Source organism: Aedes albopictus, chromosome 3 (genome assembly GCF_035046485.1).
Source record: "Aedes albopictus strain Foshan chromosome 3, AalbF5, whole genome shotgun sequence".
NCBI classification, from domain to species: domain Eukaryota; kingdom Metazoa; phylum Arthropoda; class Insecta; order Diptera; family Culicidae; genus Aedes; species Aedes albopictus.
The window spans coordinates 306,808,131-306,833,311 of NC_085138.1; the positions used below are offsets into that span (position 1 = coordinate 306,808,131).

A 25,181-nucleotide genomic window follows, 5' to 3' on the forward strand; every position below is an offset into this window, starting at 1 on the left:
TTGTTTTGTATTCTTCAATCACAAGCGTTAGCGTTAACCTGATTTACAGCTCTTTTGTCCACTAGGGCACTGCTGCGTGAGCGATTCCAATTGGAAACTGTACTTACAATTTGTACAGCGCCTAAATGTATTCTATTTCAAATACATCGACCTGGTTGCCGTTGCGCTGCTTTCACTTTCTCTACCCTATCATGGTAGAATGATGAGCACGAGGATATTGCTGTGTTGGCTGTTGGTTGTTCTTGTTTCCAGTCCAATTGGGGGTCCGTTATGGGTTGCCGTTCGTCGATGTCCAAGTATCCGGGTCCATTTGAGCCATGGGCTCAGAAGAGGGTCAGTGTCAGCTGCTCTCAAGGGGGCACGCTATGCCCAAAGGGAAGTATTACGAAAATCGGATGTACCTCAAATGTTATTTCATAGGATCGTAGGTTTGGACCTCTAGTTTCAAAATCTGTGCGGTTTAAAATGTTTCATCTTGGGTTTTCGGATTTTTTTTTTCGATTTTTTTCCTATTTTTCCATACAAATCGCGAAAAAAGTAATTTTAAGGTTAAATTCATACCATATAAAAATGTATGGGAAAAAAACCCAAGATGGATTATTTTATATCGCACATATTCTGAATCTAGGGGTCCAAAAATACGGTTCTAGTGAATAAACTTTGAGGTACATTCACTTTTCATAATACTTCCCTTTGGACATAGCGTGGGGGGAAGTGCAACTGATGAAATCGCCGGGGCTGGGATCGAACCCATGATCATCTGCTTATGAAGCAAACGTGTAGCCACTACGCCACGGGCCCCGGCAGTTTTTTTGTTTGTGTGCGTATCTTGTTTGGCTTTAGACTGCCTTTGAACTTTGTATGGCGTCCCGCTGTGGCCAATGCATATCAGTATGTATGTATCACTGTTTTTTGTTTTTTTTTCTGTTACCCCCTGTAGACTCCAGGATTCGAACTTAAGATCAGTTTGGATGACCTAGGATATTCCAACTGTTCTGATACTGTCTTTTGAACTTTCAGAAGACTGACTGGACATGCAGGAATACAATTCATTAATTTATTTAGTATTACACCAAATTCAAGATAAAACTGAATCAACAATCAACACCAACTTTGCAGGGTTGTTGTCCGGCATTCTTGCAACATGCCGTGCTTATCGTATCCTTCCGCATTTGGCCACCCCTTGGATGCTGGGTTCACCGTAAAGTGCAGCGAACTCGTGGTCAGGGATGAGAAATGTACTGGAAAAAACGGTTACCGACTGTACATTTGACATTTTTCCACACGAACATCACAGGCCCAGCCAAACTCAAACTGTTCGAAAAATTAATGTCATAACATTTTTTTTTCCTGCAGCCTTCTTCCTCGAAACGGTTTTCAAGCGCGAGAGCGCCAGTACTCGAGCACAACGACGACAAAAATTTCTGTCTCTCCCGTTTTCGCATTTTTCTGCGTTTCAAACCGCTTCTAGACAAACTTCTTTACATGCATCACAAAGCTAGGAGTGTGCTCTAGCTGTTTGTGCAAATAGATTTAAATTATTTATTAAAACAAGTGAGTTATTAGCAGTTGAAAATATTTGACATTTTTTGCAATCACCCGCCTCAGCATGACTGCTCATAAATATTTTCGTGGGGAAGCGAAAACCATCAAGCTTCTGCTTGACTGCCGTCGGCGCGGCGTCTGATGGTATTGGTGATGCCGTTGTTTTGTTTTTATTTTACTGCCAGTATCGTTGAACGGTAAACAGAAAAAAGTCTCATTCTCATGCCTGCTCGTGGTTCATCCTTCTTCGCCACAAGTCGTTTTCCTGCACACCGCCGAAGATCGTCCTTTGCACGCGTCGCTCAAAAACTCCGAGAGCTTGCAGGCCTTTCTCGAGCATGGTCCATGTCTCGTGCCCGTAGAGGACCACCGGTCTTATTAGCGTTTTGTACATGGTGCATTTGGTGCGTGGGTGAATCTTTTTAGACCTCAGATTCTTCTGGAGCTCGTACCTAACATTACTGCCCAGACGGATCCGGTCGTGTTTGGTTCCGCCTACCAGCATGAACTTTGTTTTTGAGGCAATCAATACCAGCCCGACCTTTGCTGCTTCGCGTTTCAGGCGGGTGTACAGATCTGCCACCCTTCAGAATGTTCTGGAAATAATGTCCAAAGCACACAAATTGATTTTGTGAAAATCGTACCCCGGCAATTCTGGAGGATTTGCCGTATGGTGAAGATCTGGTCCGTTGTCGACCGGCCGTCGATGAAGCCGGCTTCATAACTTCCCACAAACTCATTCGTTTTAGGTAACAGATGACGGAAGATGATCTGGGATAGCATCTTTTGCCGATTTTACACTAAGGCTCTTTAACTGTATAATAATAAGGCCCTTTATTGTGCTAAGCGATTCTTAAACGCACCGCGAGTCCCCAATTTGATCCGAATACAATCAAGTTTTATTCTGAATATGAGTGTGAAAACGGAAGTATATTTTTAAAATTTACCTTAAAATATTCTAGTAGAGGCAGAGGTTTACGAGGTAGCCACATCCAGCAATAAATCCTTGCAACGCCTGAGCTCAAAAAGAACTTTATCTGTTCTTTTGACCCTTTGGGTTTTTTGAACACCTTATCGATCGACATATAAAAGCAACTTGTTTTTTTTTATAGAGCCATTGCCGTCATTATAGGTGCAGGCACCATTTAACCCGCTCAATAGTCAATTGAAAACCTACTTTGAACGTATTGAAAACCCAAAAAAACACCCATATCGTCAAACCACCAGTTTCCGCTGGTTGTGCCCTCCAATCATACTCGACTCGCCCGAAAGCCCAGAAGAGACGATGACGACGACATGTAATCATACCTGCCTGCATCCACACCAAAACTTTACATTTTGTTTCGATTTTCCATTCAATCGTCATCGAGGTGGTTTGAATGGCACAAGCTCGAGCGCGAAAAAGCCTCACCACTCGTTGCAGACTGTTCGTTTTTTGCAGCTTTTCTTCAGTTTTACCTCATTCATCTCGCGCACCCGAAATGTTTTGAAGTGAATATTCCTCTCCTCATTCAGCCCAGCATGGACCGTGGCGGTGGCTGCGGCGTGGCGGTACCTACGACGAGACCTGCCGAAATCCGATTGATCGATTAATTGGTGTTGTTGGGGGAAGATTAATGGCGTGGATGTGTGGAAAGGAAGGAAGCTCGATTAGCCTGCTAGCGGATCTCGGGTCGGTCGGCTCGCTAGACGCTCTTCCACATATGAGCTATTACCGGGAATGATGAATTGATTGGTTGGTTGGTTAGTTGGCTGGTCAGTCGGCGGCTTTTGCCTATTGATTTCCAAAGTGTTGTCCAAACATGCAATTTGCTGGCCGCATCTCGGAACTACGCTCGACCACTGGAGAAATTCGGCTGGTGGCGCCCGGGACGTTCGAGGGGCGAAGGTGGGCAAATTAAAAGCTAAAGTGCGATGATGAAATTTGGATAATACGGGAAAAACGGTAGGTGAGAAAATCATATGATTCTGGTGCGAACTCTCTGGTGGAATGCATCGCCGCCGGCGGCGGAAGGGGCTTCCTGTAAGCGAACTCTTGCGCGCTCGCTCGGTACGGACTGACCCCGTATCGACGGCGCTTTACCTCAGAGTACGATGGGTGAATTCTTTGATAAGAGCATATATTAGATTAGGAAATGGGAAACACTTTTTGGTGTAATCGATGGACTAAGTGAGGCTAATTGTTTTGTAACGGAGCTGCCGCCGCTATTCGAGACTACTAGTTGCGGCTAACTTACGCTTACGCATTTGGAGCTCGCATAGACCACCCAAGGAAGTAGTCATTTCCCGTGGAAGCTAATCGACGTACTTGAAATGTGATGATGCAGGTGCTTCATAAAACTGTATCTCCACTGACGCACTAGCATCGTTCAAGTGTGGCTCGGTGGATACCTACTCCAGTTGGTAGTGTGATGGAATAGCTCAATTTTTCAAACTCCATTAAGCCCTCGCAAGTCACAAGCCGCACCTACGCGACGGACAGTAGAAGGTGTAAACTGCGTGCCATAGTCGTTACGGGCACGAGCCCACAACCTACTAGCGACAGAGGAGATGATGCTTCTTCATCGTCCTCCATTCCATGTAGAGATTAATGCCCGGCTAACTTGGGCACAGTGGTCCAAATCAGGAACACGACAGAACTTCAACAAGAGGAGGAAAATGGTTGTAACGGTGAATGATAGGAACCATGAGCTCGTTGCGCTGAGAGGATATGGTGGGCAAAGTAAGAATACCGAATAGCAACCCTGTAAAAACTGTGTTCGTAAGAAATTATAATGTCGACTTCTTACAAATAAAATTATTGCCTGAAATGCTTTAAAACCCCATGAAAACCCCCTCAAGACTATTGAAACAAATCAAAACAAAGGGTCAGTTTGTAAAATTTAGAGACTTCCCTCAATGCGCTTAAACGCATTGAAATGCTGTCGAACAAACTCCTGATACTACCTGAGATCTTTTGAGATCCCCTGAAGCCCCTTGATACTAAAACACCCATAAAACCTCTGATATACACTAAAATGCTCTTCACATCAAACGATCCTAAGACCCCCTGAAGCAGATTGAGATTTTAAATGCTTCAGCATTTCCTAAGATGCCCTGAATACCCTTGAAGATCCCATGAAACCCTTCTGAAAACTGTATCCTTCTAAGACTCCCTGAAAACGCATGAAAGAGCTCTGAAGAACTTTGAGACACTTCCGAGCGGTCATGAAACCATCTGACCCCTCTGAAACGGCTTTGAAACCCCCTCAAACCCTTCTGAAATGCCCTTGAAAACCCTTCGAAACGCCTAGAAGCCCTTGTAGACCTCCTGGGATCACCCGTCCTCTGAAACGCCCTTTAAACCGTGATACCCATGAAAAGCTGTAAAACACCCCTTAAAACTCTACTAAATCATTCTTAAACACATCCAGAAACGAGACTGGATGCTCCCTGGAGCCACCTTGAAACACCTGAAGCCCCCTTAAACTCCTTTGGAACACTGAGCTCCTTGAAATGCCCCTGTAAGTTCCATAAAACCCTAAGAAACCCCCTTTGAAACCTCCTAAACCACCTGGAAATCCCACCTGCAACCATTTCCTTTTCTTCTGTACAATACTGCTACTAAATAGCTTTATCTTCTTTATGCAGGATGTGAAAAAGATTGCATATGCTGAATCTCCATAAACAAATACGCAGAGAGAGATTCTAGAGTATGTGAGGGTAAATTGGTGAAAGCACAGTGATTTTTTCTGAAATGTATTTTCGATATAAAATAAATTATGTTCAATGCTTTTGAAAGCAATGTACCGACTTTCTATTACGAAAAGCTGTTCACCACCTTTCAAACTGAGATTACTATTTAATTAGTTCAAAGAATAATTTCTTATCCTGATTTGATATATGTAAATGTCATTTATATTCTCTAATTTGTCTGAAATTTCGCGACACATAGGTTATGGAGATAGTAGCAGGCTGTGCGCGCGAGCGGCTGCGTTTTCAAAACTTTCACGTGTTTTCTTTGTTCCACGTTGTTTTGAATGTGAGCATCCGAATTGAGAAACGACTGGTGGTGCTATACCTTCCGCAAAATTAACCTTTGAATGTGCTTCCGCTGCTGTCATGATAAAATCATAGCTGATTACTCCAGGTTCTAAATTTGAGCGCCGGATATGGTCCCGTTGATATTACTTCAATATTGTGCCTAATTAAGAATAATTCTGGCGAAATCTCTACACGAATTATTTATTCACGAAATGTTTCTGTAATGATCGAGGGGGCGCTCTTGTAGGAGTTCATTTTATGAGTTCAGCAAACATTATTCTGAAGATTTCTCTGAGAATTCTTTTAGAATGTGTTCCTTCTCGTGTACTCCCTTAGAACATTTTCCACGGTCACCATCAGGGACGCAGTCAGAAACTCCAGGGACTCTTTCAGAATGTATCAAAAGTTGTTCGGAGGCGGAAGGGTGTCTACTGTCTAGTATATAGAACTTCGCTAACGGAAGGGGTTTAACACCCAAAACCCCTCCCTTGGGCACGGGCTTACCTCCAGGTATCTCTTAAAAAGACATTCTTGTCCACGTATGTCATTAAAAAATTCTCTAGCGATGCCTCCAGACATTCTTTCATGAATTCTTCTAGGATTATTTCGTAGTTTCTCATGAAATTTCACAATTGATTCATCTTAAAAATGGTTCATAGGTTTCTTTTTCAGAAATCCGGAGTTTCATTCAGACAATTTCCGAGGGAATTCTCTGGAAATTCCTGCGGAAGTTTCTCCAGAAGTTCTTTCCGTTTTTTTTTCTGGTGGTGCTTCAGAAATTGCTTCAACGATGCGCTCAGATATCTTTGCAGAAATTACTCCAGAATCCTAAAATATATTCTTATCAAGAATTTTTGCAAGAAATTCTCCTATGAGTACTGCATAGCGTTTTCCAATTCATCCACGTATTTTTTCGCAGATTCCTCCAAAAGTTTTGTTTAGAAATTTCTCTAGTCGTTCTCTGGGTAATTTCTCCAGGATTTCTTTTTTTGTTCGTGTAGAATTTCCTTCAGAAATTTCTCCGGGCAGTACTTCCGGGATTTTTGTGAAGCAATTCCTTCAGAAATTATATAAAAAAAATCTGAGAAATTCTTCAGAGGGATCTCTAGGAATTCTTTCAAGGATACCTTCAGGAAATTCCCCAGGGATTCCTCAGTTATTACATGAATAATTTCTTTAAGAATCGCATAAGCACCTTTGTCGGCAATTTCTGCAGACAATTTTTAAGAGAATCAATAAAAAATTCTTTACAGATTTCTCCAGTAAATTTTGTGTGTGATTACTTTAAGAATTTCTCCAGGCGTTTCTCATATTTTTTTCCATGAGTTAAACAGGTTTCTCGAGGAGTTACTTCAGGTATTCTCCCAGGCGTTCATCCAGGAATTTCTTCAGAGATAACTTAAGGAACTTTTTCCAGGAATTTCTCCAGAGAATTTGCAAGAACTTTTCTAGAAATATCCAATGATTTCACCAGGAGTTTTTAAGAGGATTCCTCAAAGTCCTTTTCCAGAAATTCCTTCAGGATTATTTTTTGAGAATTCTTTCAGTGCGTTTGTGCAATTGCTGAAAATACTTCAGAAAAAAATCCTAGGGGAGTATCTGGATCAACTCAGGCAGAAATCTCTGAAGGAATCCCAGATCAGATATTTCTGATGAATGCGAAGGTAAAATTTCTAAAAAAAACTTGTATTCTTTGGAGAATTTCTTGGCATTTCAGTCCAATTGTGAGGTCAAAAACACTTTATGTTCTCTTACTCCGACGTTTCGAAACATAACAATTATTTTCGTTTTATAACAAGACACTTAAAAAAAACTTGTCGGAATTTCTGAAGGAATTCCCAAAGAAGTTTATCAAGGAGTTCTCGGAGGAAACTTTGGAAAAATTTTCGAATGAATCTCTTAAAGATAAAAAAAATAGGAATTTCTAATGGAGGAACTTTTTAAGAAATCCCGTGCTGAAATTCCAGAAAAAATCCCTAATATTCTGAAGAAGTCTATTGAGATGTTTCTTTTTAATAAATCCCCGAATGAATTACAGAAGGATTCTGATCGGAAATTTCAGAAACAATCCCTGAAGCAATTTCATTACAAGTGTTCAGTAGAACCCCTGTAGAAATCTCAAGAAGTGGTGCTCTTGAATGAATATCTAGATGAATATCTGGAGAACCCCTGGGAATCCCAGGAGGAGTTTCTGAAGAACTGCCTGGAGAAATACCCAAAGAAACTCATCGAGCAACCCTAGTTGGAATCCCTAGAAAAGTTTGTTGTAGTACTTATGAAATAATCGGTGGACATATTTTTGAAAGAATTTCAGTTGGGGTGCATGAAGAAATTCTTAATTAAAAATGAGATATTTCTAAAAGAAATCCTAGCGAAATCCATAGGAAATGTTACTGGATAAATTTGTTAATACATTTTTAAAAGAATCGGTTAAGGAATTCTTTGAGTTATCTTAGGAGGAAATGCTACAGGAATTTCTGAGGAAATACATAAAAGAACTTCTGCAGGAATCTTTGGAGAAATTCTGCCTGACTCTCTGAAAGTAATATTGCAAGAAATTCTTGAACGTCATTATGCAAGAACCATTTGCACAATTTTCTAGATGAATCCCTGCGCACATTCCTGTAGGAGTTTTCAATGAAATCCCAAGAGCAGTTCCTGAACAAATATCTGGTGAACTTCTTGAAGATTCTCGAGATACCTGTACGATTCAATGACACATATTGCCCTTTTTACTGGCATTTTACCAGATTTGCTGGTATGTTTGAAACATACTGAAATAACTGCACGAAATGTTGCTAATTGACAAATTGAGAGATGAAATTTGTGAAAAGAAATCGCGTTCTGGTGGGATTCGAACCCACGACTCCGTATTCGCTAGACCAGCGCTTTAATCAACTAAGCCACAGTACAAGTAATGATTCTGCGCCGAAGCCGCAACGTGAACACTCCTATTTCACAAACTCATGTCTCTTTCGGCTTAGTTGCTAGCCACAGCACACTCCCGTTTGTGCTACAAGTGAGAGCAAATAATGTTTATGAAGCCGAGACTTACTCTCGCACTCCACCACCAGGCAGTTGGTTTTTTCCAACTTGTGCGATTTTCAGTAGAAAACTTTGAAAGATTCTCTAAATTAATCACTAAAGTAGTTTATGAAAAAATCTTTGAAAGAATTTTTGAAGGAATTCTTGTAGAAAATTCTGACTTCTTGGGAAGATTTCCAAAAATATTTCTAATCGAACCCCACCTACTAAAGTAATCTCTGGCGGAGTTACGGAAGGAACCCATGGAAACCTACCTGAAGAATTCGTGGAGTCTGAAGAAATTTTTGAGTGAATTTCTGAAAGAAGCTTTGGGGAAATTTCTTAAAGAATACCTGGAAAGTTTCTGAGGAAAGCTCTGGGAGAGTTTCTTAAAGAAACCTTGGTACATTTTAAGACCAAATTTCTTGAGAAATTTCGGAAAGAATTCACAGAAGACTTCCCAATTCAAGGATTTTTGGAGGAATCTCATAAAGAATTTCTCGATGGTCTTGGAAGTTCGGGAAGAGGATCGGGAAGTCCGAGGTTAGTCTCGAGAATACTGGAGTTCGTATAATTTGGTGAGTTTGTTCATGTACATCGTTTCGGTACCTAAACGTAGCCCAGAAGTATCCTAGGGACTTAACACTTTCACTAACAACACCCCAATTTCCGTGATACCTCGTCCTGAGAGAAGAGAACACGGTTTTTTAATTCTTTTTAATCGTTAATTTTAACCAAAGCTAATTCTTCACACCCTTTCTTAGTCGTCCAACTATTACCTAATATTTCTTTCCAATCTCTCAGCTGTTGCAAAAACGTAGGCAGGATAGATTTCGACCGTTGGAAGATTGCGTCAAACTTGTCTTAGAGTCAGTGATTAGCTCAAAACCTCTGGTACTAGTAGGAAAGAAGCCAATTTTCATAACTGGCCATGGACTGCACCACCTACAAATTTGAGGGACTTGCTTAATGCTTATGATAATTACGCAACATATGAGTTATACGTGATCTTAGTATATTTTTACTCGATGTTTTATTCATGAACAGTAATTCATAAACCACGTAGATCAAGCTGTGCCTATAAGGTTTTCATCACTTCTCCGAAAAACTGAACCACTGTGCGGGGGGCGTCACGCTGCGCGCGACAAATTATCCCTCATATACGACAACAAACATCAACTTCTGAAACAAACAAGCACCATGTGAAGAGGAGTACTCGCGTTGTGTTTGGGTTTAGGCGACGTCCTCCAGGTTCAGACCTCCAAACGACACAACGTAGGAACGCGCAAATGTCCTGGCTGGAACGCGTTGTGGTAAGAGATTTTTCATGTTTTGCTGTTGGAGATTCATCTCCAACAGTCCAACAGCAGTCGTCGTCATCATAGTGTCGTTATGTGTCGCCAGGTCCAACCATGGACGGGTCTGTTTCAGTCATTTGAACCTCTGGTAGTTGGTAGTAGCCCCATGTAGGTAGTTGGATATCGTTACTCCTGCATACGATACGACACGACGCGAGTGCGCTCACCACCAAGTCGCGTCGTGGTCGTGGTCGCGGTGCTGGTGCGCTGGTAGTAGTTGCTCATAACAACGTGAACTCAGAGCACACACCGCGCGCACAAGAGAGCCAAAAGTCGTGACTCGAACAAACTTTTCAATTGTTTGGGGGTGGAACCGGAATGATTTTTTATCTTCTCACTCCCCCGACTGCGTCGCGTCGCGTCACGTCGCATCAGAGCCTGCCAGCAGCCAGCGTCCGCATCCGTCATGTTCGCTTCGGCTTCGGAGCATCAGCCTGAGTAGCGAGCCAACGAGCGTTTCAATGCTGGTGGAATGCCTTTTATCTTCCTTGTTTTGTACCGATTTGGATGTTGTGGGACCGAAGACCGCCGCCACGCCGACTTTGCCCGCTGCCGTTGTTGTTCTGCGGTTGTGTGGTGGTTCAAAGGAGCACGGATAGACGGCGCAAAGCAGCGAAAGAAAGTAGTCAAATTGTCCAATTAGGCTGAACAAGCATCGAATTAGGCGATCGTATTAATTATCTTGGCAGCGAACCGGGCCGGGACGGACGAGGGGGTGTGGACCGGATCGGATGATAATTTGCAACCGCAGTGGGAACCCTGACTAGACTAGAGTAGATCACATCATCTCGGTGAGCTATGATTTCTCCGATGATCGCGGTGACCTTTCGAGTGGAAGGATTTCTTCTCAATTCAAAGAAGATGTGGACTGCTCGCAATGAGATACATGCAATTAATGATGTAATACCAGGAAAGTACCTATTTATATGTATTTAAATTGTAGGCTATAGGGTTTACAACAAAATTTCAAACTGCTGGCAAAGACGCAAACATCAATATTTTGGAGTTCACTTCATTATTAGTTGTAGTTTCAATTATGCTGGGAGCCTCAAAAACTGAAGCTCCGTAGACAGTTTTTTTTTCAGGTGGACGTCTGGGTCAGGAGGGGTAAAAATTGCATAACCTTCGTTTTAACAAGGCCCAATTAGTTGGAATTCGAATGACTTTATCTGAAAAATGATAAGTTCTATGTTTTATTGTATATTACATCAGGCCAGGGGGCCTCCAAAACATGTTCATGTTTGAGTCTAATTTCTGTGGCTTTTAAAGGATTTTAAGGCACGATAGGAGTAGATTTTTTTTGTTCAAAGCTAACTGATAAGCATATTGAATTTAATTTTAAGTAAAACTTGATGGTAACATACTGTTATTGTTTGAAAAATAATGGTTTTTACGAAAGTCAATCGAATTTAAAAGAAATTTCCTACATGCAGGCGTTTAATACGGGTCCTTCTGCAATGCATTAAACGCCTGAAGGTAGGCGATTCCTTTTAATTTCGATTGTTTTTCTGCTTCGCTCTAATGAAAGGACTCGTCTTACGATCGCAATGCGCTTCCCATCTCCTCCCACATTTCTTTAGTAATAAATCTTTCATTATTATCAAGCAGCATGACTCTAACCCCACCTTCTCACTTCCTCCCATCTATTTCCAGTAAACCGACCCAAAGGCCAGCACTCGGCACCTCGTGGAGGCCCACCCCGGTCCTGGACCAACGCCGAACTGACGGAAGCCCTGCAGCACGTGTGGAACAAGAAGATGACCACCAGCCAAGCGTCGCGGATATTCGGCATCCCCTACAACTCCCTACTAATGTACGTCCGCGGAAAGTACGGCAAGAGTCTCAAGCTGGAGCAGCTGCGCAAGGACTGCATCAGTGGGCCTCCGATCGAACTGCTCCAGATGGGCATGAACAACAACAACAAGGACAAGAAGGACGGCTCGGACAAGGACATGCCGCTGCACCATCCCGGAGGCAACCCGAACGGAAGCGGTAACGGCAACGGTTCGGACCAACGAGGTCCCCGCTCGGCATCGTCGGAACCGGAACTCCTGTCCAGTCCGAACCCGCTGTTCAATCCGTTCCCGCCTGGTTTCTACCCGGATTTCCCGGGTGGTTTCCCCGGTCTGCCTCTGAGCATGCTGAACCTCCTGCCTCCGGATCGACATCACCCCGGTGCCCATCAGCTTCCGATGAGCATCGACGAGGACTGCAAGAGCGACCGGTCGAAACAGTCCATGGACGATGACTTCCCGCAGCCGTTGGCACTGAACCGGTCCGGGCTGAGTGGGGCCGGGGCGAGTAGTGCAGGTTCTGACCGAGGCATGGACGGACCCCCGGTGGACAGTCGACGGGAAATCTACCAGCAAAATGGACAGGACTAATATATGTACTTTCTTGACCGACTCAAGGCAATGCCGCGGTATCCCAAGTGGGTGGGTTGAGAAAGGTAGCGAAAGTGCGAGGGGAGGTGGATAATGAGGGAATGGTGAATTTGTGAGAGAGCAGAGAAACAGACAACTTTCGGCTGTGTGATATTTGAATCGAGTCGACAAAGCACCGCGATGAGCAAATGCTACTTTATCGATGCGGTTGGTGTCCAGGATCATGGCAAGCTGGCCGCCTTCGTCAATGAAGTTTAACGGCGGCTGATAAACAAGGATGTCGCCGTATGTCGACTAAGCTTTAGACAGCAAAAGCTGATTAAACTGAATGGAGAGCAAAAACAACAAACGAAAACGTGATAGCGATTAGGTTTTATGTTAGTTTCAACGATTCCTAATGATTTTATATCTTTGTTTTATTGAATTGGTATATTAGTTCAATCATTATTTAAACGCAATGTTATAGTAGAACGAATGCAATATTTTATTTTTGTAATGGAAAGTGTAAAGTATTTTATTTTATGATATTATTAGAGAGCAAACAAAAACACGCAAGTTGAATCCTTTGGGGCAATATTTATACTCGAAAAAATGTGCGAATAGAGAAATTAGGTTTAGTTTTGTGTATTTTATTATTCGTTCAGTGAGATGGTGCTTTATGGAATATAGATTTTAGTTCTTACTTGCGAAAGCCAAACACACCGACCGAAAACTATATGCAGCAAACGCAACACAATGACAGAGCTCTTTCAGCAAATGGGAGAGGTCATCCACAAAACATGAAAAACAATAGAACTACTAAACGTAAGAAATGAACAAACGTGCTTCCTGAGTATATAAGTTAAAGTATAAGTTTTAAAATCCAATCTACAGTGAAACGATAGGCAGAGAAACGAAAGCAACACAGGTAAATTGGGAAAGTAATGGAAACATAAACGATACAGAACAACCAGAAACACACACAAACAAATGATGGAAACTACTTAACTACTTATAACAATAGCTAATTTATTTATGAAATCATAACTAAGTGAACGCAAACATCACAGAACGCTGATGTCATAGTAGGATCAGTATATTTTAGTTGCTTTTAGTTCCCAATGTAGCATAATTTTTATTTTTGTTAAAAAGAATCATACGTTCTACTGAAATCCCTCCTTTTGTTCGTATGCAAAATAGTATTATTTTGACCTTCTTTGTAAATTGTATTATTTACTCTTTTTCGCACCACCAGCGTACTTCCAAGAAGAAGCAAACGGGCAACAACAAACGATACAGTATTAATCAAATAAATACAGCAGTTTTACACAACTTTATTCATTGGTTTTGTTTTATTTTCCTTATTTGAATGATCATCCCTACCAATGACAGCCACATATAATCAATAAAAGACTGATATTCCCTTTTCTGTTTCGATCTGTAATTGTTTCAAAGAAACCATTTTTCAGTTATTTTGTATCACATCATTTTTTTTTTTCTTAGAAAACAAAATAGCCAAGTGAAAGATCTAAGGCCAATCATAGTGAGGATAATTGGGCCGAAAACACGACTACAGCTACAGCAAAATCTACTAACAAAAACTAAAAATAACACGGGAAATGGCAGTAGTCGCTACTTTAGTGTAACAATAATAGAAACAAAAGCAAACAAAAAAAAAGCAGTTACAAAATGGAAACTGAAATGGAACTAATTTTAACTCGCATTACATAGGTTATAAAGAGGAAAAGGTGTTGTGGACGAAAGTCCACTCGCCAAAACTAAATGTCTTAACAGCAGGTTTTTATTTCGCTTCTTGACTTTCTTTTACAGAGCTAGACAGTATGTACCGGTTCTGTTCAATTACCTCAAACAACTCTAACTACCAAACAATAGTACAGACAGCTAACAAAACAGAAAGTGGGAGAAGTGGTCAATACAAGCCTCAGTTCTCTGTTTCAACTCAACAAAACCAAACGCAATGCAACGCAATAGACTATTTTTTTACCGAAGCAGAACAATTGTTAATCACAGTGAAATCAAATCAAAACCAAACTCACACAAACAGAAACTGAAACGCAATAGTTCCTCAATCAGATTGAACAAGTTACAGTACGGATTATACAACCACACATTACATCATACACAGTGAAAATGCGCGCATTCTTTTTTGCGTGCACCAATAGCCAAAGCCACTACCGGTGGCAAACAACAATAGCAACAAATCAAACTCAACCGAAACAATAGTTTAGTCAATAATGCGGATTCCTCGAAGGGATCCGTAACCGGTGCAATATGTTAGTGATTTTATACGTTGATGGATACTTAGATGCGTTCAAAGCTTTTTTTTTTCTCTTTCTTTATCAGATCCATATTTTCGATAAGCAAAATTTGCAGAGAGTGATTTCAGCTATGGCCAACTGATTATGACATTCTCAAATACTGCTAGCAACAGTCTCACACTAAACTTTAAACCCATGGGTTTTAACTCTCTATATCGATACATTTTAACGTTTCAGTTGTCACAGTTCGACTAGAGCAAAATCAATCGAAAAATGTTTTGATGTTGCTTGTTCATGGATGTCAGTCAGCATTCAGAGGAGAAACAAATGGCTTGTTTATATGATTAGACAAGCTGTTAAAAACAACGGCCGCATCCTGTTGATACATTGCATAGTTCCAAATTTTGTCACCACGTGGGGCTAGTGTACGTACACAGTGTAAGTACGTTATTTCCGGTACAAATTTGGTTAGACATACCAAGAAATTCAAGCCAGATAGGAAGCTGCAATCTCCAGCAAAGCTGTTTAGGACTACGAACACTTCCAGATGATGGATAGTGTAGTTCAGAACTTGAAGACCTAAATGCACAGTGAACTCCGCAACGGCTTTGGTGAGTTTAACAAGGAAATAGTTTGACCCGAGTAAGTGAAAAAATCTAATGAATAGCATATTCAGTTATTACTGATTGAACTACTGAAGAACAAAAACTGATATTGGTTTGATTGATCTTCTTCTTCTTCTTCTTCTTCTTCTTCTTCTTCTTTATGGCTCTACGTCCCCACTGGGACTTGGCCTGCCTCGCTTCAACTCAGTGTTCTTTGAGCACTTGGTTTGATTGATATAGGAGGTAAATGATCAGAAATTACTGGAAAATCTAGTATGGTGTATTGTCCAACTGTGGCTCACTGTTGTGAATATCATGGGAATCATAGCATTTAATTATTCGTTTTCACAGAAAGGGTCACAAATAACATTTCACTATTATTGCGTGTGTAATGTATGTGTAACATTCCATGCAAAAGAGCTAATTTTGTTTTTATGTAGAAATTTTAAGATATTTCAACAAGAACAACAACTGATATCATATCACTTTGAGTTATTCGTGCGATGATCATAACATTTTTGAATAACATCTTCATCACATCGAGCTATGACAGCAAAAATTGTTTGATTTGAGATATGATTTAGATATTTTTGTCTACCCGAGGAATATCGCCACCACGTGGCGCTAATGTACATATGTAGTTAATTCCGGTGCGACATTGGTGAGATATTAACGAGCATGAGAGGAAGGTACGAAGTTCGGCAAAGTTTTTCAGCGTAGTTCCGAATGTTTGGATCATATGACGCTGCGAATGACGGAGTTTGTTCGTATTAGCACCAGTGATGAATGCAAGTATGTGCTGACTTTGTCACGTTTCATCATTTAATTCTGCTTTGTCTTCAATGATAATGTTTCTATTTTTTTCTGGAGATTCTTGCAGATATTTTACCTGAGAGTTTCTACAGGAATCCCATCTGCAAAATACTTGAAAAATACTAAATGTATCTTCTTAACGATTCTCACAAGGAACTCTTGAAACATTTTTACCAGAAGCTTCTGGAGAATTCCCAGAAATATAACCTGAAAATGTTCAAGAAGAAAAGCCATGTGGGCTCCCTTAAGATTTTTGTAGAGATTTCTGAAAGATTCCCAGAAGGAATTCCTAGAGATTTCCAGAAGGAACTTGCGCAGAAATCCTGAAGGGGTTTTTGAAATTATCTCCTTAAGAATTCATAGAAGAAACTGCTGGAAAAAATACAGCACACCATGGAGAAATAGGAGAAATTTGTGGCTTCGTGGCCGTTCGGCTAGTGACACCGAGCATTTAGTCGCATCGTGCTGGGGAGTGCGAGTTCGATTCCCACCGCAGCTGTCAGGAAAAGTGTCGATGAAAATAAAAATAATTCCAACGTCATTTTGCTCATGGAGCAAGGTGAAACCCTGTTCGCATAACAAAAGAAAACCTCAAACAAGGTTACAAGCAGTGTTTTTATGCACTTAAAGCTCCAAGAAATTCAAATTAAAAATGAATCAAGATGATTTGCATGTTATTAAAATAAACGGAGGATAGAGGGTGATCTTCAGAACACATCGTTTTATAAAAAACTCATTTTTCGAGCATTTCATGACCCAGATTCATAGCCGTAAGTACTACATGGCACATCTTTACTATTTTTGTTTCGTCTCTTGTGACAAGAGACTCTTGTATTGTAACGACAAAAAGCTTGTAAATTTTATATAAATGGTCGTGTTATAAAATGTGAAAGCACACATAAAGAGCTCCAAAGTTATTCACTACGAAACACATGCAAAATTCAATAGTATTTCGTACCGACTTCTTTAACTACAGAAATGCTCTGCTTTTTAAAGCTTTCTTCTTGAGAATTGTGCGTCTCAAGTTCTGATGCACTGTTGAAGCGGGATTTTAGAATGTTTGTCCTTAAGAAATATTTTGTGAATTCTCGAAACAAGCAGCAGAACTTACTGACGGGATAACTGAGGTATTCCTGAATATAATTTCATTAAAGGCATTGAGGGCCCATATAGCCGAGGCGGTAAACGCACGGGTATTCAGCATGACCATGCTGAGGGTGACGGGTTCGATTCCCGGTCGGTCCAGGATCTTTTCGTAAAGCAAATTTCCTTGACTTCCTTGGGCATAGAGTATCTTCGTGCCTGCCACACGATATACGCATGCAAAATGGTCATTGGCAGAGGAAGCTCTCAGTTAATAACTGTGGAAGTGCTCATAGAACACTAAGCTGAGAAGCAGGCTTTGTCCCAATGAGGACGTTACGCCAAGAAGAGGAGAGGAATTTCATTAAAACTTAATCATGGTAGAAGACTTACCGATTCAATTGCCTGAGATTTTTTACAGACTTAGGAGTTTCTAAAACAGCTTCTAAAGTAATAAAATTTTAGAAATATGAAACGGTTTATTGTTAAGTTTTATAATTCAACTTTAAAACAGTTCCCGAAAGAATGCCAAGGAAAATATTCTAGATCAACGAATAGTAGCTTTTCACAGACTTCTTTAAAGAAATATCTGCAGAGTTATATTAGGGAAGGTTTCCAATTCATAACACATTTATGATGAACTACTTGATCTGGGCTGAAAGTCTCTCTAATAAAGACAAATCAATCAATCAATGAACTACTTGACTGTATTATTGTATAAAGTACCGTAAATCAAAGTCAAATTGATCTTTAAATAATTTCTTTACGTATATCAAATAGTATCAGGATCCAATCTTGCAAGGAAACTATTTAAAGTATACTTTATCTAGCGGAAAATCTTCTGATCAATTTCGATCCCGGTTTACGGTAATGGAAATACAGTTGAGTAATGGTTTTTTGATACTATGCGAAAGAGTACCTTTTTCTGAGCCACTATGTTTTGTTGCCTTTCTCGTACACTAAGTGTACTGGAAAGGCTAGTTGTTCATTCCAAAAATGACTTTTTGATAGAAGGCCCGGAGGGTCGAGTCACATATACCAATCAAATCAGCTCGACGAATTGAAGTGATGTCTGTGTGTATGTGTGTGTATGTGTGTGTGTACAAAAAAAAACTCACATCACTTTTTGGCAGTAAACCTCAACTGATTTTAATGACCGACGGTTCATTCGACGCGGAATCTGGTCCCATTGTTATGGCCATTTAGGTGTTCCGGACCAGTACCCTTGCAAGGGGCCATACATAAAAATGTAACAAACACATACATGCGACACATCAAACTGTGACATTTTGGATAACCTGATGAACAGTTAGAAAGAAAACAGTGCCAGACCTTATCTAAACCGGTAGTGTTCCGGAGCCGGTTCCGGGTGTCCCGCCGGAAGTGGCCAAATATAAAAGTGAACCAAAGCCATGCATGCGACACATCAAATTGCGGCAATTTCGATAACTTGATGAACAGTTAGCAAGAAACAGTCTCAGACCATATCTGAACCGGTTGTAATCCAGAACCGTTTCCGGGTGTCCTGCCGGAAGTGGCCAAATAAAATGAGAACCTAAGCCATGCATGCGACACATCAAACTGCGGCTTTTTCGATAACCTGATGAACAGTTGGCAATAAAACAGTCCCAGACCATATCTGAACCGGTTGTGTTCCGGAACCGGCTCCGGATGTCCCGCCGGAAGTGGTCAAATATAAAAGTGATAGAAACCCATGTATGCGACACATCAATCTGCGGCAATTTCGATAACCTGATGAACAGTTTGCAAGAAAACAGTCTCAGACCATATCTGAACCGGATGTGTTTCGGAACCGGTTCCGGATGTCCCGCTGGAGGTGGTCAAATATAAAAGTGAACCAAATCCATGCTTGCGACATATCAAAGCGCGACTTTTTTGATAACCCAATGAAAAATTGGCATGAAAAAAAGACTCAGACCATATCTGAACCGGTTCCGGATGTCCCGCTGGATGTGGTCGAATATAAAAGTGATCTAAACCATTGCATGCGACACATCAACTTGCGGCAATTTCGATAACCTGATGAACAGTTTGCAAGAAAACAGTCTCAGACCATGTCTGAACCGGTAGTGTTCCGGAACCGGTTCCGGGTGTCTCGCCGGAAGTGGTCAAATATTAAAGTGAACCAAATCTATGCATGCGACATATCAAAGCGCGTCTTTTTCGATAATGTAAGGTTGGCATACAATAATACTCAGACCATATCTGAGCCAGTAGTGTTGCGGAATCAGTTCCGGAAGTTCCGCCGGAAGTGGTCGTATATAAAATTTGACAAAACTTTTGCATGCGGCACATCAAATCACGGCTTTTCCGACAACTTGATGACCGGTTATCAAAGAAGTATGCTAAGACCACATTATGGACTGTCAGTAGTTCCGAAACTAGTTCCGGGTTTCCCTCCGAAAGCGGCTAAATATAAAATTGTACCAAACCCATGCATGCGACACAACAAAGCGCGGATTTTTGATAACCTAATTAACGTTGCAAGTAAATAGGCTTAGCCTATTTAAGTGGCTATCGGTAGTGTTCCGCAACCGGTTCCGGGCCAGAAGTGAAACAAAACCCATTCATGCCATGTCTCAAATCACGGCTTTTTAGGTAACATGATGAACAGTTGCAAGAAAATAGACGCAAGCCATATCAGTGTGTAAAGGAACCGATTCCGGTTGTCCCGCCAGAAATGGTCAAATGTAAAAGAGAACCAATACATGTGGCATATCAATGACTTATTCAGTAATATGATAAACAGTTAGCCAACAAATAATCTCAGACCATATTTGGCAGAACCGGTAGTGTTCCAGAACTGCTGACGAGACGCTGGAAGTGGTAAAATATAGAGGGGAACCAAACCATAGCGGCGTTTTTGATAAACTGATGAACGGTCAACAAGAAAATAGTCTCAGACAACACCTAGAACTTGTAATAATATTTCGAAATCGTTTGCGGGTGTAGCATCGGAAGTAATTTAATAGAAGTAGACCAAAACCATGCGTGCGATACATAAATTCGTGGCTTTTTCAAAAATTTGCTGAACGGTTAGCAAATAAATCACATTAATTTTCAGCTTTTTAGGTAACTCGATGAACAGTTGATAAGAGCATAGTCTTAGACCATATTTGAGACAACCGGAATCGGTTCCAGGTGTCCCACCGGAAGTGGTCAAACGTAAAATTTAACAAAACCCATTCAAGCTGCACATCAAATAGCGGAATTATAAAAAAGAACAAAATAAATGTCAAAGCGATAAATCAAATCGCGTCATTTTTTTTTGATAGCCTGTAAACGTTGGGTAAGTTTATAAGTGAAAAAATGGTCAAAGTCCAAAGCGATCTCTTCAAATCACACCATTTCAGATTCCAACGGTGTAAATGTATAGTAGAATGAATCAACGTTTTATGGAAAAATTATAATTTAATCGCACCTAATACAGTTTTTTTCAATCTTCAATCTCCTTTTGCTTCTAAACTTACTGCTCACAATTGGGGTGCGGCTGATTGAGCCCTCGCTCTTCTCATTGCGATTGAAATTTGAATGGAAAATTTACATTTTCTGCATTTTTCTCGTAAGAAGGTCAAATTTCACATGAATCGTGTTACCAATGGTAATAAAATAAAGCCTAAAGTGTGCTGAAATAAACATTGGCGAAGATCACAAAGTGATCTGTGATTGTGAATAAAGTAAACTCTACATCGGAGTATGTACCATCAATAAGCTTACCAAATCGATGAGGGCTTTGTTAAAATTGGATTCAGGAATATTTTGGCTAACGTCGACGGAAAGTTCATGGGTACTTATTCGACAAGAAAGGCACTATCACCACTAGGTGGATTCATCTGGTTTTTTTTACCATTTAGAGGACTATATCATCCTTCAAAAAGTTTGCACTCACGAACCTAACACCCTGTTTACAGAATAATCTGCATTATGTACAGATAAAAATCCGCATCCGTACAGATTTCGTTATATATGAAATACAGATTTTTTAACTTTTTTATTTTTGTATGGGATATAGATTTTTCAACCAAATATTATATGGGATACATAACTTTAAAAAAGTGATAGATAATCTAGTTTACAGCATTTTTGAACCCGGCGAGCTGATCATCATTTTTGGTGTAGAATCATGCTCTGAGTTCGAAAACGCGAAGGAAAAAAATTACATTAGAGCGGAAATTTTTTTGACTTTCCATACAAGGTTGATGATTTGAAATCGATTTCTGTTCTATTTTTAAGCAACGTCACTCACTTCACACTCATTCTCCGTAATCAGTACTCCGATTGAGCTGAAATTTTTACTGTAACTCGCCTACATATGATATGTCAAATAAACGTCGAGAAAGAATTTTTAAGTTGTTTATTTCTTATTGAAAAAAAATACATTTCTTAAAAAATTTGGGGAAATTTGCTAAAATTTAAGAAGATCGCCCCTAAAACTCGCCAATATCTTGAATTTCATCAATCTGACTTAAAACCTGTATTCAGATGATCGAATGGTATTGTATTCAGCTTTTGATTTATGGAAAAAGATTTTAAATTGGTTGAACAAAACGCAATATATTTAAATTTTAGTAAATTACATATTTTGAAAAGTTGCAAAACTCGATATTGAGCTAAAACTCAAAAACTGTTCTACTTAAAATTTTTTGAAGGTCAATTTCGAAACCAGCACTAAATTGTGCTTCAAAAATTTTGATCGTTGACAGAAGTTCACGACTTTCGTTTTATTTTGTAAACTTGTGTTATTCAAAAAATCATCAGGCATCTCTGGCCGTCAGTACTGGATATGTTGACTACAAAGAGTTTTGGGGGCATTTTGGCCATCACTAAGTAGTGGTCAAAATCCTAACGTCGATAATGTCGTAAAAATTCCGCCCGTCTGTTGCGGTGATCTTCAGGTGTAACAATAAGATAGCCCAAACAACACATATGCCACAGAAAAGTTACAGCAATGTAGTTTATGGTTACGCACTTCGAGTACTTATTTGTTAAAAGTTGGTCACAGTGACTTTTGCGCAAAAAAAAAATCTGCGCTGTCGGGGCTTTTTTGTGATATGTGCGTTGCTTGGAATGGTGTATTTGATGACGGTGCTACAATGGCAAACAAAGCAACATACATGCCACAGAAGAGTTACGGCAACACCAATTTTGGTTGTATAAAAGATACTATAACAATTCTAAAAATTATGCCACGACATCTATACAACTAAAACTTGCGCTGCTGCAATTCTTATATCACACGTACTTTGTCATATTTTTGGAGATGACTGGATTTTGACATTTTATTCAAGATCACTCTTAGCAACTTACATTGCGCATTTTCCACCCCACTGGACCCTCCCGCAGTTAGTATAAGTGCGGGATCGTGCGCAGAAGACACCAAATCGATTTGATGCAAAATCGCAGTTTTATTCACGATCCCGCACTTATACTAACTGCGAAAAGGGTCCAGTGGGGTGGGAAATGAGCAATATTGTTGTTTTGAGATGAGATAGATAGTCTCTTTGAAAACAAAGGAGTGTATGTAGAACGACATCAAAGCTTTGAACCCAGCTAGGTCCATATTTAAAATTTATTGGTTGAATCATAGGCTGAATTTTGTTTATTTGAGTTAAATGAAACCCAAAAGATAACAGACATGAAAACGAATAATTGTGACTCTTAAATCGTCAAATTTGGTTACAGTTACAAGTCATCAAAACTTTTGCTAAACAATAGTAGAATACAGTAAAAATTGCAAAACGACAGAATCATTGTTGCAAACAATGTTTGAAGCAGCTAGTCCTTTAATAGAAACTTATTACATTTAATGTTTACACAGTTTAACACAACCAAATGCCGATAACTTACAGGATTTACAATAGAAACGGGATGCATTTTTCAAGAACTACAAACAAAAACCACTTTTTTGTTGTTACGAACCCGCTGTTCGACAAAAGGGTGGGACGCCTCTACAATTATTACTACCGAACAAAACAATACATTGAGCAGCAAACATACAAGAGACAGCAAAAGACGGATATAGCCATAGAACGTCACAGTGATATACCAAACTTACCAATAGAGCCAAAACCGAATATATTTTTATTATTTACAGTGAAACTACAAACACACAACACAACTACGGTGACAGATTTATAAGACGATGTGAGTTTAGGAGCTGTCGGAAACAGGCAAACGGCGAACTCTTTACTTTGCTATACAACCACATTTGGATTTGTGCTACGAAATATTAGTTAGTTCTCCCACCACGTCCAGTTCAGTGCACCACAAAAAAAACGGTTTGAGAGGTAATCTGTATTTTGTATCCTTTGGCAGCAAAACTCAATTTAGGAAGAAGCACGTTTAAAAACAAACCATATGAAAATACCTACATTTAAGAAACGTACAAAATCTACTGAGTGTCGTAAGGTCTTGAATTCTTGAATTTAGGAGATATTTGTGCAAATTATGTAAGGCAAAAACGAAATTTGAGAAGACGACAGAAATGTCCAAAAAAATGACCACTTTAGTTTCGTGTAGAAATTACGCACGTGCACACCAAAAACAAACAAACGAAAACAAAAAGACATTTTCGGATTTGTATACGACCTGGGATCTAGATGTCACACACTCTGTTCAAATTATGTCAAAATTGAAGGAGATGTCAGCCATGCTGGAGGAGCAAGAGATAATAACACAAACATGAGCACAACTTTCCAACGCAAAACAAAAAGAAATCCTTCTTACAGTCGCCAGAATGCCCTTCCCGGAAAGGGGAGAACGTCGAATCCGGTGAGCGCTAACGCAAACAAAGAAATCGTGATGAAACAGGTGTAAAAATATTGTCATATTCCAAATTGGAAACTGAAGAATATATTAGGTTAAATATAATGTAATTCTGTAAACCACATGTACAAAATAACGTAGCTACAATAAAACGGTAAACAACTCGATACAGAAACTCAGTCAAAATACTTTCAGTTCAACCCGACTACGCATTCCCCTGTTGACAAAGCTAATTCTCGTCTTAGGTAAACACTTTCCTGAGATTCCAAGCATCCAGCAATAGACAATCTACTTTAAGCCCCGTGATCCGATGGTTAAAGCTACATATTTGCGTTTGTATTAAAAGCATAGTTTTGAAAATCTAGCCCAACCCAAATCGAAAACCAAAATCCAAAAGAAAATGTCTTAGTGCTTAAGTTCTACCAGTTCAGACACATTAACACTCAGCTGCTCAGTAAAACAACAAATGAAAAAAAAAAATAACGGAAAGAATAAAACAGGGTAACTTAATGAATTTCATATACATTAAACAAAGCATACAAAAACAAAACAACACAATGGTGAAAAAGAGGAAATAGAATTTAAAAAATCTAAATTATAGCAAACAAGGCATTAACGACATACTGATCAGGTGTTTTTTAGCAGAAACTAAACGAAACGTTCTTGTGAGTTTGACCCAAAACGTCAAAACGCACTCACTTAAAACACACGAACGAGTGTTCACGAGAAACAAAACAAACCCAGAAAAATACAGTAAATAACTGAAATTTGTACTTTTTCGATATGTGATACCGATTTGGAACGTTATTTGGTTTTATGTTCGTCTAAGTTCTGTATTTGAAAATGACTTAGGTTGAGTAATTGTTTAACTAACGAAATTACAACTGTCTGTAAATACGAGAACCCAGAAGTTTTGGTAAGCAAATAATAGTAAGTGGAACTTTTCGGCACTAAGCAGCAAAGAAGATGTAAAAAAAATAAAAACAAAATCTAAAGCGATGACACGTAAGCAAAATCCAGAGGTGACTTGGACGTAAACAAAAATAAATAATAATATTAATACTGTAATGGAATGCTATTTAGGCAAATGAAAGTAAAAATTTAACTGTTATTTAGGCACAATTATTTATAGAATGAAAAACAAGCGTGAAAATCACAAACGAAAACTGAAATTCAAAATTCAATTTGGCTGAACAGGATTGAAAACAAAACAAAAAATAAGTGTAGCGCAAACAAAAAACATGTGAAGTAGACGATGTTCGAGAGTTATGGAATTTGTTTGAACATGAATTTCAGATAATA

The 25,181-nt window shown here is 39.7% G+C and overlaps 1 protein-coding gene across 1 annotated transcript in view; it reads left to right on the forward strand.

Annotated features, from left to right (window-relative positions):
- Window positions 1–24,939, forward strand: part of LOC109418486 (protein jim lovell) — a 148,963-nt gene extending 124,024 nt beyond the window's left edge. Inside the window, exon 4 of the mRNA XM_019692690.4 lies at window positions 11,604–24,939. Within this exon, the coding sequence (XP_019548235.3) occupies window positions 11,604–12,334 (731 nt within the window). The 3' untranslated portion in view covers window positions 12,335–24,939. The remainder of the gene's footprint in view (window positions 1–11,603) is intronic.
- The last annotated feature ends 242 nt before the right edge of the window (window positions 24,940–25,181 follow it).